Below are 12,147 nucleotides of genomic sequence, written 5' to 3'. Positions count from 1 at the left end.
TTTTTAGTACTTATTTTCATGTGTTTGAATTCTCTTTAAAACTTTATAATTTTTAATGTTTTTGTTGAAATCCATAAAAACAAAGTTTATACTTTATGAAAATAGGACTTAATTTTTAACTTGTTTCCCTTTAATGCTGTTGTGACGTGTTTGAAATTGTGTACCTGTGCTGTTAAAATAGTTTAGGAATTATAAGATTTCCAAAATTTGAATTTATTTTGCTTAAGTGTTTTACTTTTAGATTTAGAATTAAAAAATCACTAAAACGTATTTTATTTATGGATACTGTGGTTGTTAAGACATCCACTAATAGTGGAGAAAAGCATTATGAAATTTTAAGCTTTAAATATTCATGTATAACATATTTTTATGCCTTTTGTAAGCCCCTTCTCCTGAAAAGGACAAGAAAAAAAGGTCGCGGTCAAAATCACCATTTAGTAGTTGGCGAAAAAAGAAGTCACCAGTTGCTGATGATTATGAAGGAGGCTTTTTTGGTAAATTCTGTTAGATTTTGGTGATCTGATTCTGGTGATCTGGTGGTGGTATAAGGTGTTGGTCTTAAAATAAGTGATTTCAACAAGCCTGAAGAACCAAAAGAATTCCTCTTAGTTTTTAAAAAGAATGCTAAGAATTTCTTCATTGTAGCTTCTCTATCATTCTCAGAAATTCAAGACAGAATTTTCATAAATTCTTTCTACTTGAATTTTTCTGAGACCTGCTCTGAAAAAAATCCTTGTCTTAAGTCTTTCTTTTTCCTTTGCTGTTCTGGTCTTAGCCTTAGTTATTTGGAATGTTACTGACAGTTAATATATTTAAAATTGATGTTTGCATGAAAAATATTGCAGTTATACAAAAGGGATGTGAGAGTGATTTGAAAGTGTAGTATCCAGGGCTGCCGAGAGCCAAGGTGGGCACTCCTTGTTAATTTGGTCACTGGCGCTCCTTCCACCAGATAACTGATCAAACTTATATCGCAACCATCCTGATCCGGGACCCTAATTTCCAACTAAGCTGACCTGGTCGCTGGTAGAGACATACCGAGTAGCACTTTGGCCGAGTACTGGGTATTCGACCGAGGTACGAAGTACAGAGCACCAATAATGTTTTTAAAAAAACCTCCGACACACACTTGATGAATTTTGAGCTCATTGGAATAGTATTATAGACCTTTATGTCCATATAATTTTCAAAGAAAATTCCAGCTGAGATTTAGATTTTGTTTGTGTCAAAAATTTTACAAAAAGTTATTTTTAAAATTAAAAATAAATAAAAGATCAATCATGTTGAAATTAAGACAAATTATAGTTCTGGTTCGCCAAACATAAATTTTTAAAAGCAAACAAAACAATATTAAAAGCACAAATGTACAGGAACACTACAGACATGTGTTTCTGTGTTACAAAGAACGTCTTTTTCAGTGCATAAAATGTGAGCTAATGAATGTAAAGACATCTGACAAAAAAATTCAACCTTTGTCGATGTCTTTAAATCCATGAGCTTATATTTAATGCATTGAAAAAGGCTTTCTTTTAACGACAAAATTTGTCTGCAGTCTTCCTGCACGTTTGTGCTTTTAATGTTTTATTTTTTAAGCAAAGGTTATATTTCTTATAAATAATTCTTGTTTGTAGCAAAAATCCATTTAATTATATAAAAATCTCATATTTTCTATACTTACTTTTTTTTGCCCCATTTTTAATAAATAAGTTTTAACTTTGGGGACATTAAAATAAAGATTTACTCCATTGAAGCATAACAAACTTCATTATTCTCAAAATTTAAATTTTACTTGTAAATTTGAATTGTAAATGATTGCAGTATATTATATGCTTGCACTTTTTTATTAAGTGTAAAATCTGTCTTGAACAATATTCCATTTTTATAAAACTACTCTGTATTGGCAGAGTATTTTATCAAAATTTGATTGATTACCTAGTACTCGGCAAATTGGCCAAGTACTGAGTAGTTACTGAGTACTCGCTACGTCTCTATTCTCTCGTCGGCCCTGGTAGTATCATATTGTATGTTTTTAAATATTTTGTAGCCACTGTGTTGTTTAAGTGAAAATAAGAGTATAAATTCTTAAATGTTTCCAATTTTGCTAGTCAAATAGTCAAATCATAATTAAACTAACAAACTAGCAAAAAAAAAAGAGGGGGGGGGGTTCTACATAAATTTGTACTTTTTTATGTAAACAGTTTTTTTTATGCTTATAACCTAGACAAAATTTTCAGATGTGAGATTGCATGAAATTGTAGAAAAAATAAATGAAATGTATTTGAAGTAAGTATCTGATAGAATAATAATGTGAGAAATATTTTTATGTAATTTTATATTTCCTTTCTCACATTTTTATTATGTATAAAAGTGGCAGAAATGGGTTAGTTATCAGTGGGGGAGAAATTTAAGACTAGACCTCCGTTAGGCAGAGTGACAAAAGAGACCACCACTTCGAAAGAAAAAAACACGATTAAGTTGTCAAAGTGAAAAAAATATAGGACGATCATATTAAAAGTGCCTCCGCAATAACTCCAGGACGTCAGAGTTTGGTGCTTACTTATAATAATTAAAACAGACTTACCCCAAGGTAGCAAAATTCAAAAAAGAACACAGAACTCCTTTTACGCTGCATCCAGTTGTTTATTTTGATCATCAATCTTATTTTTGAAATGGGAGCTCCTGGGTAAATACATGGTACAGAACTTTGACGAACACACAATTTTAACATCAAATGAAAATTGGAGCACACTGAGTTCAAAGGAAAAAAACTATTGACTGTCCTTGAAGATGTTACTTTAACACAGGGGAGAAGGGATGTCGAAAGGGAACGACGCCAGTTCACTGCTCGGCACTCAGACATGAGATCGCATTCAAATGATGAATTTGATCAAAAAGGCGAGGGTCAGAGATATGACATCAAGATTCACGACGTGAAACAGAAGATCATCAGACGGTAAACAAAGCCTTTGGCTCACTTCAGTAAGCTAAATGGAGCTCGGACGCCGTCGTGATCTGTGATCGCTAGGACTTATGCTCGTGGCCTTTTATGCATTTCTTTCGTAGGATCACTGATCTCAATCGCAGCTTCTCCAGTGCGGGCCTCGGACATCTGATTCTTTAGTAGATTGGAAAACTTATATGAATAAAAACATTTTTGTGATGATGCGGACATAAACAAAAAGATGCTACTATCTTTTCGAATCTTGACTATTTAAGACATCCTGAACGGAAAATATGGTTACGGCATGCGCCATTTATGTTGTTTAATTACAATTTTATGATTTTTATTTGCATCTCTGCATTCACAGAAGATGGAAGGAGATTATCATCAGCCATCATGCTCTCCAAATTCACTTGAAACGATCAACCCACTCCAGACGCACGTCTGTTCATCCCTCGATCTAGACTCCAACTAATTGCAAAAATCTCCTACACGCAGTAGCAAAAACGACGCGGTCGCATGAAAACAAACGTATTAGTCTGCTGTGTCCTATGTACAGCCAATGGGAGACCGGAAAAATAATGTCACTAAACAGTGGACACTCCTACAGCCAATGGGGGGAAAGGCGGCAAAACAACAACGTAGCGGGGAGAAGAACGCAAAACATGATCGCAAAACATGGCCACCAAAATCATGGGAAATGCCATTACATATCAAAATCGGAAAAAACAAATTTAAAAAGAAAAAAATGCAAACCAATGCAAAAATTATGTGATAACTATATCACACTAACTACATATTTGTGTGGGAGGGGGCAGGAACCTTTTGTGGCCCAAGGGGATTAAATTACTTATCCTATTAAATATTTTTGAAGTCGATTTCTCCATTAAAAAAATGAGTTTTTCAAACTTGACACACTCCGATTAAAAAAAAAAAATTATGTGAGATTTTAGGATTGAAAATTACAATGCTTTTTTTTTACTTAACCAAAAATAGAAGAAAAAATAATTATTTTAAGTAAAAAAAATTGCTGTGTATTTGAGACATAAAAAGGTAACTTTTCACTAAATTTCATGAAAAAAATCGTTTTTTTATGGGAGATAAAAATAAAAAACCAAAAAGTTGGTTTTTTGAATTTTTCGCATAAATTTTGAGGTTTTGTGAAAAAAGTGCAAATACAAAAGTTGTAGTTTTTTTATTACCAACAACTTAGTCATTTACTTTTTTTCGATAGGACTCGTAGTTTTGCCGGAAATTGGGATAAACCTATTTCCCCCTTAAACCCCCCTCGTCCCCCCCTTCCCGAACTCAGATCGCCCGTAAATTATTTTTCTTATTAATTTTATATTTTCTTACTTTTCCGATGGGTTTCAACCTGTTCTAATTTTTTAAAACCTTTTACCATTTTCAAAGGTATTGGCACTGGCCTATATAGCCATAAATTCATTATATTTGGCTTGCCTATAAAGGGGCATTACCCTATATCCAAATTTTTAATATTCTGCTGCTATAATGTATGTGATTTTCGAATTTGTTAAAAGCATCAGTGTATTTTTCCAATCAAAATATGAATATTACGCAACTTTCTTATAAATTTTATTTTTAGAGAAAGGTAGTCCAACAGCTACCTCCCCTGATGAGGAGGTTCAATGTGAAGGCTTGTTAGGACGAAAGCATGAATGGGAGTCTACAACTAAGAAGGCATCAAGTCGGTAAGTTTGCATTTTAAGAAACTTTGCATTTTCAACATATTTTAAATTCTTAAACCAAAAAGTTATTTTCCCTTTACTATACTTCATTTTCCATTTCCTTTCAGATCTTGGGATAAAGTATATATTGTTCTTCAGGGCAATAAATTATTTGCCTACAAAGATCAAAGACATTACAAACAGGTAAATATGTTCAGTTGTGGAAACTCTTAACCAATTTCTGAGATGTAAGTATGTGGAAATAAAATTTTGGCTTTTTTTTAAAAAAAATAGGAACCTGAAAACTATTATCGTAATGAAGTCCCTAATGAACTGAGGGGCGCTAAAGCACAAATTGCATCCGACTACACCAAAAAGAAGCATGTATTCCGCTTTACGTGAGTGTTCTTTTCTTATTTTGAATTTTGTCAGTAGAATAGAACTTGTATATTTGTGCGAAATATGAGAGTGATACTTTTAACAAATTTTAATAACTTTTAATAGTTAGTAGAAGCATGAAATTTTGATATTGCGTATCAAGTACAGTAACCTCTTGTATCGTGTTTCTCAGGAGACAACAAAAAAGCGCTCTGTATATTTCTATTGTTTTATAGCGGAATGCTAATAAAAAGTTACTGTTTAAACTTCAACAAATGAATAGTATGGAAATCAGATGAGGTTTGTTCATTGATTCAAAAAGGGAAAAAGAAAATTTTTTTTTCCTTTGATGTCAAATGCAAATAAAAAAAACTTTTGAGAGACAAAAGAAAAGTGCCATATATCCGAATGAGTAATGTAACAAGGGGTTACATCACTCATAATTGAACTGTAGAATAAATTAGAATTCCGTTAATAAAACGTACTTGCGTGGTTTTTTTCTCTTTCTTAAATGGGACAGATTTTTAATTTATTTTTTAACCCATATTTCTTGTCATTTTTTAAATATGTATTTTCATCATTTCATTTTATTTATTTTGTTCTTTACTATATTGTTTCTCAAAAAAGAAATTAAGTTGTCATTCCTAGATGTAATATATAACTACATTTATTCTTTTATTTTCATTGCAAAATTAGTAAACTTGGGAAATTTTCCTTATTGATTGAGCATTAAGAATCTTCTCACTCACAAGGAAAAGTTATTTCTCAACGATATTTTGCACCTTTGAATGTAAAATATCAATAAGCAATTTTTTTCCTTGCTGCTAAAAACCATGTGTTGAAAACTGAATAATTTTGGTTGTTTCTTACTTAAAATATTTTTTAGTGACCAACTATTTGATTTTTATAGCTTAGTTTAAAATAATGAGTTGTAACTAAAGTGAGTTATTGTTTGCAGGTTATCTAATGGAGCCGATTATTTATTTCAAGCTAAAGATGATGTGAGTATTGTTCGGTTTTCATTTAATTGTTGAAAAGCACTTAGTGTGTGATGAATGATACATAATGATTTTTACTAGTCTCGAAGTCACAAGTTATGTTTGTATGGAAATCATTATGAAAACAAAGCTACTAATAACAGCTCCATACCTGTCGCTGAAGCAGAATTTGAAGCGAATACTGAACAGCTCATTAAAGCAGATCTTTTGAATAGTCTCACTGTTGAAAATTATTTTTCACTGTTTGGAAGACAAATAGGTTCAAATATACATGAATTCATCCCAATTGTGCAAAAAATAATTTCTGCAGCTTTGACTGGTTTTGTTTCTTTGGGACTGTTTGCATGGAATGATGAAGTTGGGATACATGTACAGAATGTAGACATATTAATCTATTTTGCTACAGTTATCAGGTTTAAAGATTTTGTGCTATTATATTTGAATGCTGAGGAACGTTCGGAAAGCACATCTTGATATTGTTTATTAAAGTACTTTCTTGAGCTATTTGTTTTTTTAGTGAAAGTATTTTATTTAATTTCCAAATAATTAATAGTTTTTGCCTTTGTTTGGACATGTTAAGTGAGAGTTAAAGCTGAGATTTAGGGATATTCCTCACATATTGAAAAATTGTAAAGACCCAATTATAGATTATCTTTAGTAATAATGTTGGAGAAAGAGACCTTCTATGAAGAGTTTTTGGAATTGAAGGCCTAATATTACTTTAGGATATCTTTGAAGACATTGCAGTACAGGAATTCGGGGGGGGGGGGGGGGGGGGGGGGGGGGGGGGGGGGGCGTCCCACACAAATGTTTTGGCATTAAATTTTTTAGACTTCATATTGAAGCATTAAGGGTGTGCATCGTTGGTGACGTTAGAAAAGTAAAAGGATCCTGGAACTCTCTTGTGAAATTTTTTGACATTTAGGTTCTAAACTCAATGGGGAAAAGATGAGATCTTATTTATTGCAAATAAAAATACCAACAAAAATATCAAACACTTCTTCAAATTTGAAACAAGTTATACTTTATATTTGCCACAATCCTCATATATATTATAGCGAATGATCAAGTAACGCTGACGTCATCAACAACTAAACTTGCGCCGTGGTATGATAATTTGATAATATTTTTTGGCAATGTTTGACATGCAGGAATTTTTTTTTTTTGACAGGGCTGAACTGGATCCGGTAACTTAACTATTTTACACTATCTACTGGAGTTTAGGATTAATCCACTTGAGTTAGGGTTAAAATTTCAACTTTCAAAATCTCACCAAACGGGCAATTGATGCATTCAAATGTAGAAGCAATTTTCACCTGTCATACCTTGACGGGTGATTTTCTAGTTTATTATAAGTGTAGAAACATGTCTAAGGACTAATTATAAGAACTAAAAATTCAGGTAAAAATTATGCACATAAGAAGTATTGCTCTTAATGTGCCTGCATGTGTACATGCATCTATTTCTTTTCAGGTATTGAAAACAGTCATGAATTAGGCACACTAGAAAGTCATAGGATGACCACATAAGGTTTTTTAGCAATGTTTCTCTGAAAAAAAAAAACTTTTATCTAAGTTATGCAGAGTGCAAAACCAATATTTCAGAATTGACCGAAAAAAATCACCTGTTCAATTCAATTCTTTAGATTCCTGTTCCTAACTTTACACTCCATTGCTCTATTTCAGCTATGCATTAAACACTTAAGATTTTTGGATAGTATAATGCAGGGTTCCCTGATAGATTTCGGTTGATACATATCATGATATAATCAACTAATTTAGGGAGAAAAACAAGTGTCTAACCAGCTCAAAAAAATAATTAGGTTGGTTTCAAGTTAACCGCTTACTCATAATTATCCTGTGAATTATTAGGGTGGGTGGGGGCATATATATATATACGTCGTGCAATCCAAAAGTAATGAGCCTTTGTTTGAAAAAATATTTATTGAGCTGATCGGTACAACGGCCTAATAATCTTAAAAAATAGGCACCTCCTGAAACAATGTACTTCTGTAGGCGGCTTTTCCATGACTCAAAGGCATCCCTGAAGTACTTTTTCGAGATATCTGCAAGGGATTCCTTGACATGTGCTTGGATGTCCTTGATGGAGACTAAAAGTTTCCCTTTCAGGGCTGATTTTAATAGTGGAAACAAGAAGTCAAGAGGCCACAAGCCCTGACTGTAGGAAGGCTACAGCAACACGGGAGCGTTGACTTTGACCTTCTTTAGTCAGAACTGTCGGCACAAGTTTGGCGCAGACTTTCTGCATGTGCAAATTTTCCATAACAATGTGTTGGACCTTTGTTTCCGATAAGTCCAGGGCATTTGCTACTTGTAGAGAATCAAACACAAGTCTGTGTTCAAAAATTAACACAATTGTTGCACATTTATGTCAGTAAGGACCGCGGACGAGCGTTCAGACTGGGGTTCGTCAGTAACCACTTCCCGGCCTTACAAACAAATAGTACAGATACTCAATCCCAAATGCCTGTTGAAGCATTGCAAACATTTGGGAAGGAAACCGAAAGCAAAATTTGATCTCTTTGCGTTGCTTTGACGAACTTTCCATATCACTGTGTCGCCCACCACCGTATAGGGGTTACTGTTGAAGCTGATGATACTGCTCCGAAAGCTGTGAGGCAACTGACCTGCGTTGTACTGTAAAGCCAACAACTCCTACCACCATAGCTGTCAAGCGGAGCTAGCTGCAGGGTGTGCATGCGTTAGTATGACGTGAGGCTCATTACTTTTGGATCGTACCTTGTATACATATATATATACACATGATTTTTTAAAACATCCAATATAATATGTATTTGAAATAACCAACACATGTATGATGATCATTTAAAGAATACATGTATATAATAGTCAAATTTAATTTTTACATTTTATTTTCAGAACTCAAACTTTTTACATTTCACAAGTAACTATAAAAATCATCCATATATAAATACCATTCAAAATCTATATTTTTATGTATGGAATACATAGTTAAATAATGAGATAAGTATTCATTAAATCTATAACTATAATAACTATGTAGGAAAATAAGCAACTGTAATTTGAGCATGCAGTTGCTTTACAGATTTGTGTTTGTGATTGAAAATATCTGAGGTGTATCAAAATATTGGATATTTTTGATGTTTTGGATAATATTATGCTATCTTCAAACACTGCTTTATTATGATGTTTCTGGTATAAGTATTTTTTAAAAATTGGCTGTTCATCTTTCAGGATGAAATGAATTTATGGCTACAGAAGTTGCAAGCTGCTATCACTTCTGCGGAGAGGATCGAGGGCTCTGCTGGACCCTCTCGTTCACAAACCCTGCCTGCCGGAGAAAGAAAAGATGAACATAAAAAACGAGGCTTTTTCACGCTGAAAAAGAAATAAATTTCCCTGACCATGAACTTTCTTAAGGCGTCATCTAACCCCTACAATCGTTGGAGAAAATACACCAATCAGCTTACTGTACCGACATCTTCCACAAGAACTGCATCAGTGCAGGAAAAAAAGCTCTCTCATCTGCAATCATTCCTTCTTTCTAGGCGGTCCAATTTTTTCTCTCTGCTGGTTTACAAAAAACTGTACAAGTAGCATGGAGAAGAGTGTTGTTGACTCTTAAAATATTCCTTTTTTTTTCCTGCTTCTAAGCAACAGATCTCACTTCGTGTATGATAGTGTTCCGAATCGTAACTTGACTGTCATTCCAATTGCTTATTGCATTTAATCTGTTTCACCTCATGTTTGTTGTTAAATCATTAAATCATTGGAGGTTTAGTTGTCTGCACTGTGGTATCCTCAGTACGAAAGTGCTGTTGTAAGTGTAAATAATTGCAATCGGGGGAAAAGATGTGGAATTTTTTTTCTTGGAATAGTTTACACTCTGAAATCTGTAATGACACTGGATCATTAAGTTAAGAAAAATTTATGAATAGTTAGTGATTTTGTAGTTTATTCCTTTAATTGTTATTTCTAGTTGAATTTAAACTCGGTGTCCTTGTCAGAATTTCTTTGAAAAGAGTTTTATCCCTCTATATTCTTTTCTTTTTTCTCATTAAAGTTTGAACGAGTAAAGAATGTAAAGTCTGACTAGAAAATTATATTTTCGTTTTATCGCTATGTTCCTTAGTGTAATTTTTGTTGCACTGACCTTTTAAAAATTGTGTGTTTGTCCATTTCATTTTGCTATGATCTTTGTATATTTTGAATTACTGCCTTTTAAATGGATATTAAGCTTTAAAGTTTATTTAAAACTATATTAAAATAGGATTATCTTAAATGCTTCTGGCAGCTTACAGTATTTTATTGTATACATACTTTAAGAAAATAAAAATTAAATGCATTATACAACTTGACATTTTGTTTTATTTTTTGTGATGTTTGAAATACACATTTTTGCATATTTGTGTAGTATAAATATGCCCCTCTTTTTGCATATTGACTTTGGGAAATTAAAATGCGAAATTAAGGAAAAATAAAACATATAAGTAGGCCATATCGTTCATGAGAATTTTGCTCATAATGGATAACTCCTAATTCAAAAAAGTTTTAAATTTTGAAAGTATACCCCAGCTATTAACAACCATAGGTTGCATATATAAAATTCAGCTCACAGCTCTACTACATGCTCAGATTGCATACATAAAGCTCAAACTGTCACATCACCCAAAGTAAAAATAGACTAAAGTTAATGTGTGTTGCTGTTAATGTCTCTGAATTCAGCTAATAGTCTTCTTCAGAGAAAAACTCGACTGCGATTGCTCTAGAAAATGTGAACTTCTTTTTATGGTTTACAGCAGTGATGCCCAACCCCTTTTTAGCCTACTTTCCCAGTAAAAGTCAGAAAAAGAAGAAAAAAGCATGAAAGAAGGCTTAATGCATCTTAAAAATATCCCGAAAAACAAAAAAAAAAAAACTCAAAAATAAATAAAATAATTAAATAAATATCGAAAAATTAAAAATTGGAAAGTAGGGTATTGAGATGGGGAAAAATGTCGGTCTGTCTGTCTGTCTGTCCCCCCCTAATAACTTTTGAATGAATAGTCCGATTCGAACAAACTTTTTTTTGTTCGAAAGATCTCGGCGAGGACACCTCATTCCCATATTTCACTTTTTGATTTGAACTATTTTTTGTTCAATTTTGAACAGTTCAAAAAAACTTAACATTAGCGCCTACGGGGAAATTCAAGGTAATTCCGAACTGTGAATTTGCTTCAAACAAACTTTGTAGGAAAAAGCTTTTGATGAAAAACTTGTATATAGAATATCTTTTTGATTTGAACAATTTTCCGTTCAATTTTGAACTGTTCAAATCCCTTAACATTAGCGCCTACGGGGAAACTGAAAGTCAATGTAGATTCCGTACTTGAAGGCGGATTTACTTCAAACAAATTTTGTTAGAAATAGCTCTTGACGCCACAAATTCCAGACTCCGACTCCGAGAATTTAGGGGCACCTGACTCCGACTCAGATTCCTGTGCCCGACAATTAATTGGACTCCGACTCCCCGACTTCAACTCTGACTTCGTAGCTTTGGCAAAAATTTATGGACAAATGACTAACTCCGATTCTTGGATATTCGACTCCGACTCCTTTATCTCAAAATGAGATTGACTCCGACTCCTCAGCTATGGTTTTAACTGTGAAATACTTATTGTTGATATGACTTGTTTTTATTTTCACGCTAAAGTTTAAATTTAGGTATTCAGTTACCGGCGAATCAACTCGAAGTCATTTATGTTTCTACATAAGATATGCGCAGACGATTTTTTTTTTTTGACAAAGAAAATTATTTCTTTAAGTTGACATTTTATTTTATTTTATTTATTTTATTTTTTTTTAGTAATTGCATTAATTCATTTTAAAAAATGTTTTTGGCAACAGGGCAAAAAGAAACGATTTTTTTTGACATGATGTATTTATTTTAATGAGCTTATTAATTTTACTTATTAATTTTTCATTTTGAAAGCTATTAAAGATTTTTTTTAATCTAAAAAAGTGTATTAGCTGCTTTGTTTAAAAGTTGCTGCTATTTTATTTGTTCGTGTTTTTTTTTTTTTTTTTTTTTTTTTTTTTTTTTTTTTTTTTTTATGAGTGAGGAATATTTTATTCCTAGAAATCAGCTTAAAGTATTTTAA

General features: G+C 32.6%; 1 protein-coding gene across 4 annotated transcripts in view; it reads left to right on the top strand.

The window, feature by feature from the left end:
* LOC129229607 (spectrin beta chain-like) overlaps nt 1-10,365 on the top strand; it is a 73,299-nt gene extending 62,934 nt beyond the window's left edge. For 2 of the 4 annotated variants that reach the window (XM_054863960.1, XM_054863951.1), the window contains 6 exons: nt 384-494; nt 4,548-4,653; nt 4,758-4,833; nt 4,924-5,027; nt 5,966-6,008; nt 9,242-10,365. In XM_054863960.1, the coding sequence (XP_054719935.1) occupies nt 384-494; nt 4,548-4,653; nt 4,758-4,833; nt 4,924-5,027; nt 5,966-6,008; nt 9,242-9,400 (599 nt within the window). In that variant the 3' untranslated portion in view covers nt 9,401-10,365. The remainder of the gene's footprint in view (nt 1-383; nt 495-4,547; nt 4,654-4,757; nt 4,834-4,923; nt 5,028-5,965; nt 6,009-9,241) is intronic. The other 2 variants (XM_054863977.1, XM_054863968.1) reach the window with 1 other exon arrangement.
* The last annotated feature ends 1,782 nt before the right edge of the window (nt 10,366-12,147 follow it).

The sequence above is a fragment of the Uloborus diversus genome, chromosome 1 (assembly GCF_026930045.1).
Source record: "Uloborus diversus isolate 005 chromosome 1, Udiv.v.3.1, whole genome shotgun sequence".
In the NCBI taxonomy this organism is placed as follows: Eukaryota; Metazoa; Arthropoda; class Arachnida; order Araneae; family Uloboridae; genus Uloborus; species Uloborus diversus.
This window is presented reverse-complemented; position numbering and strand designations above follow the sequence as displayed.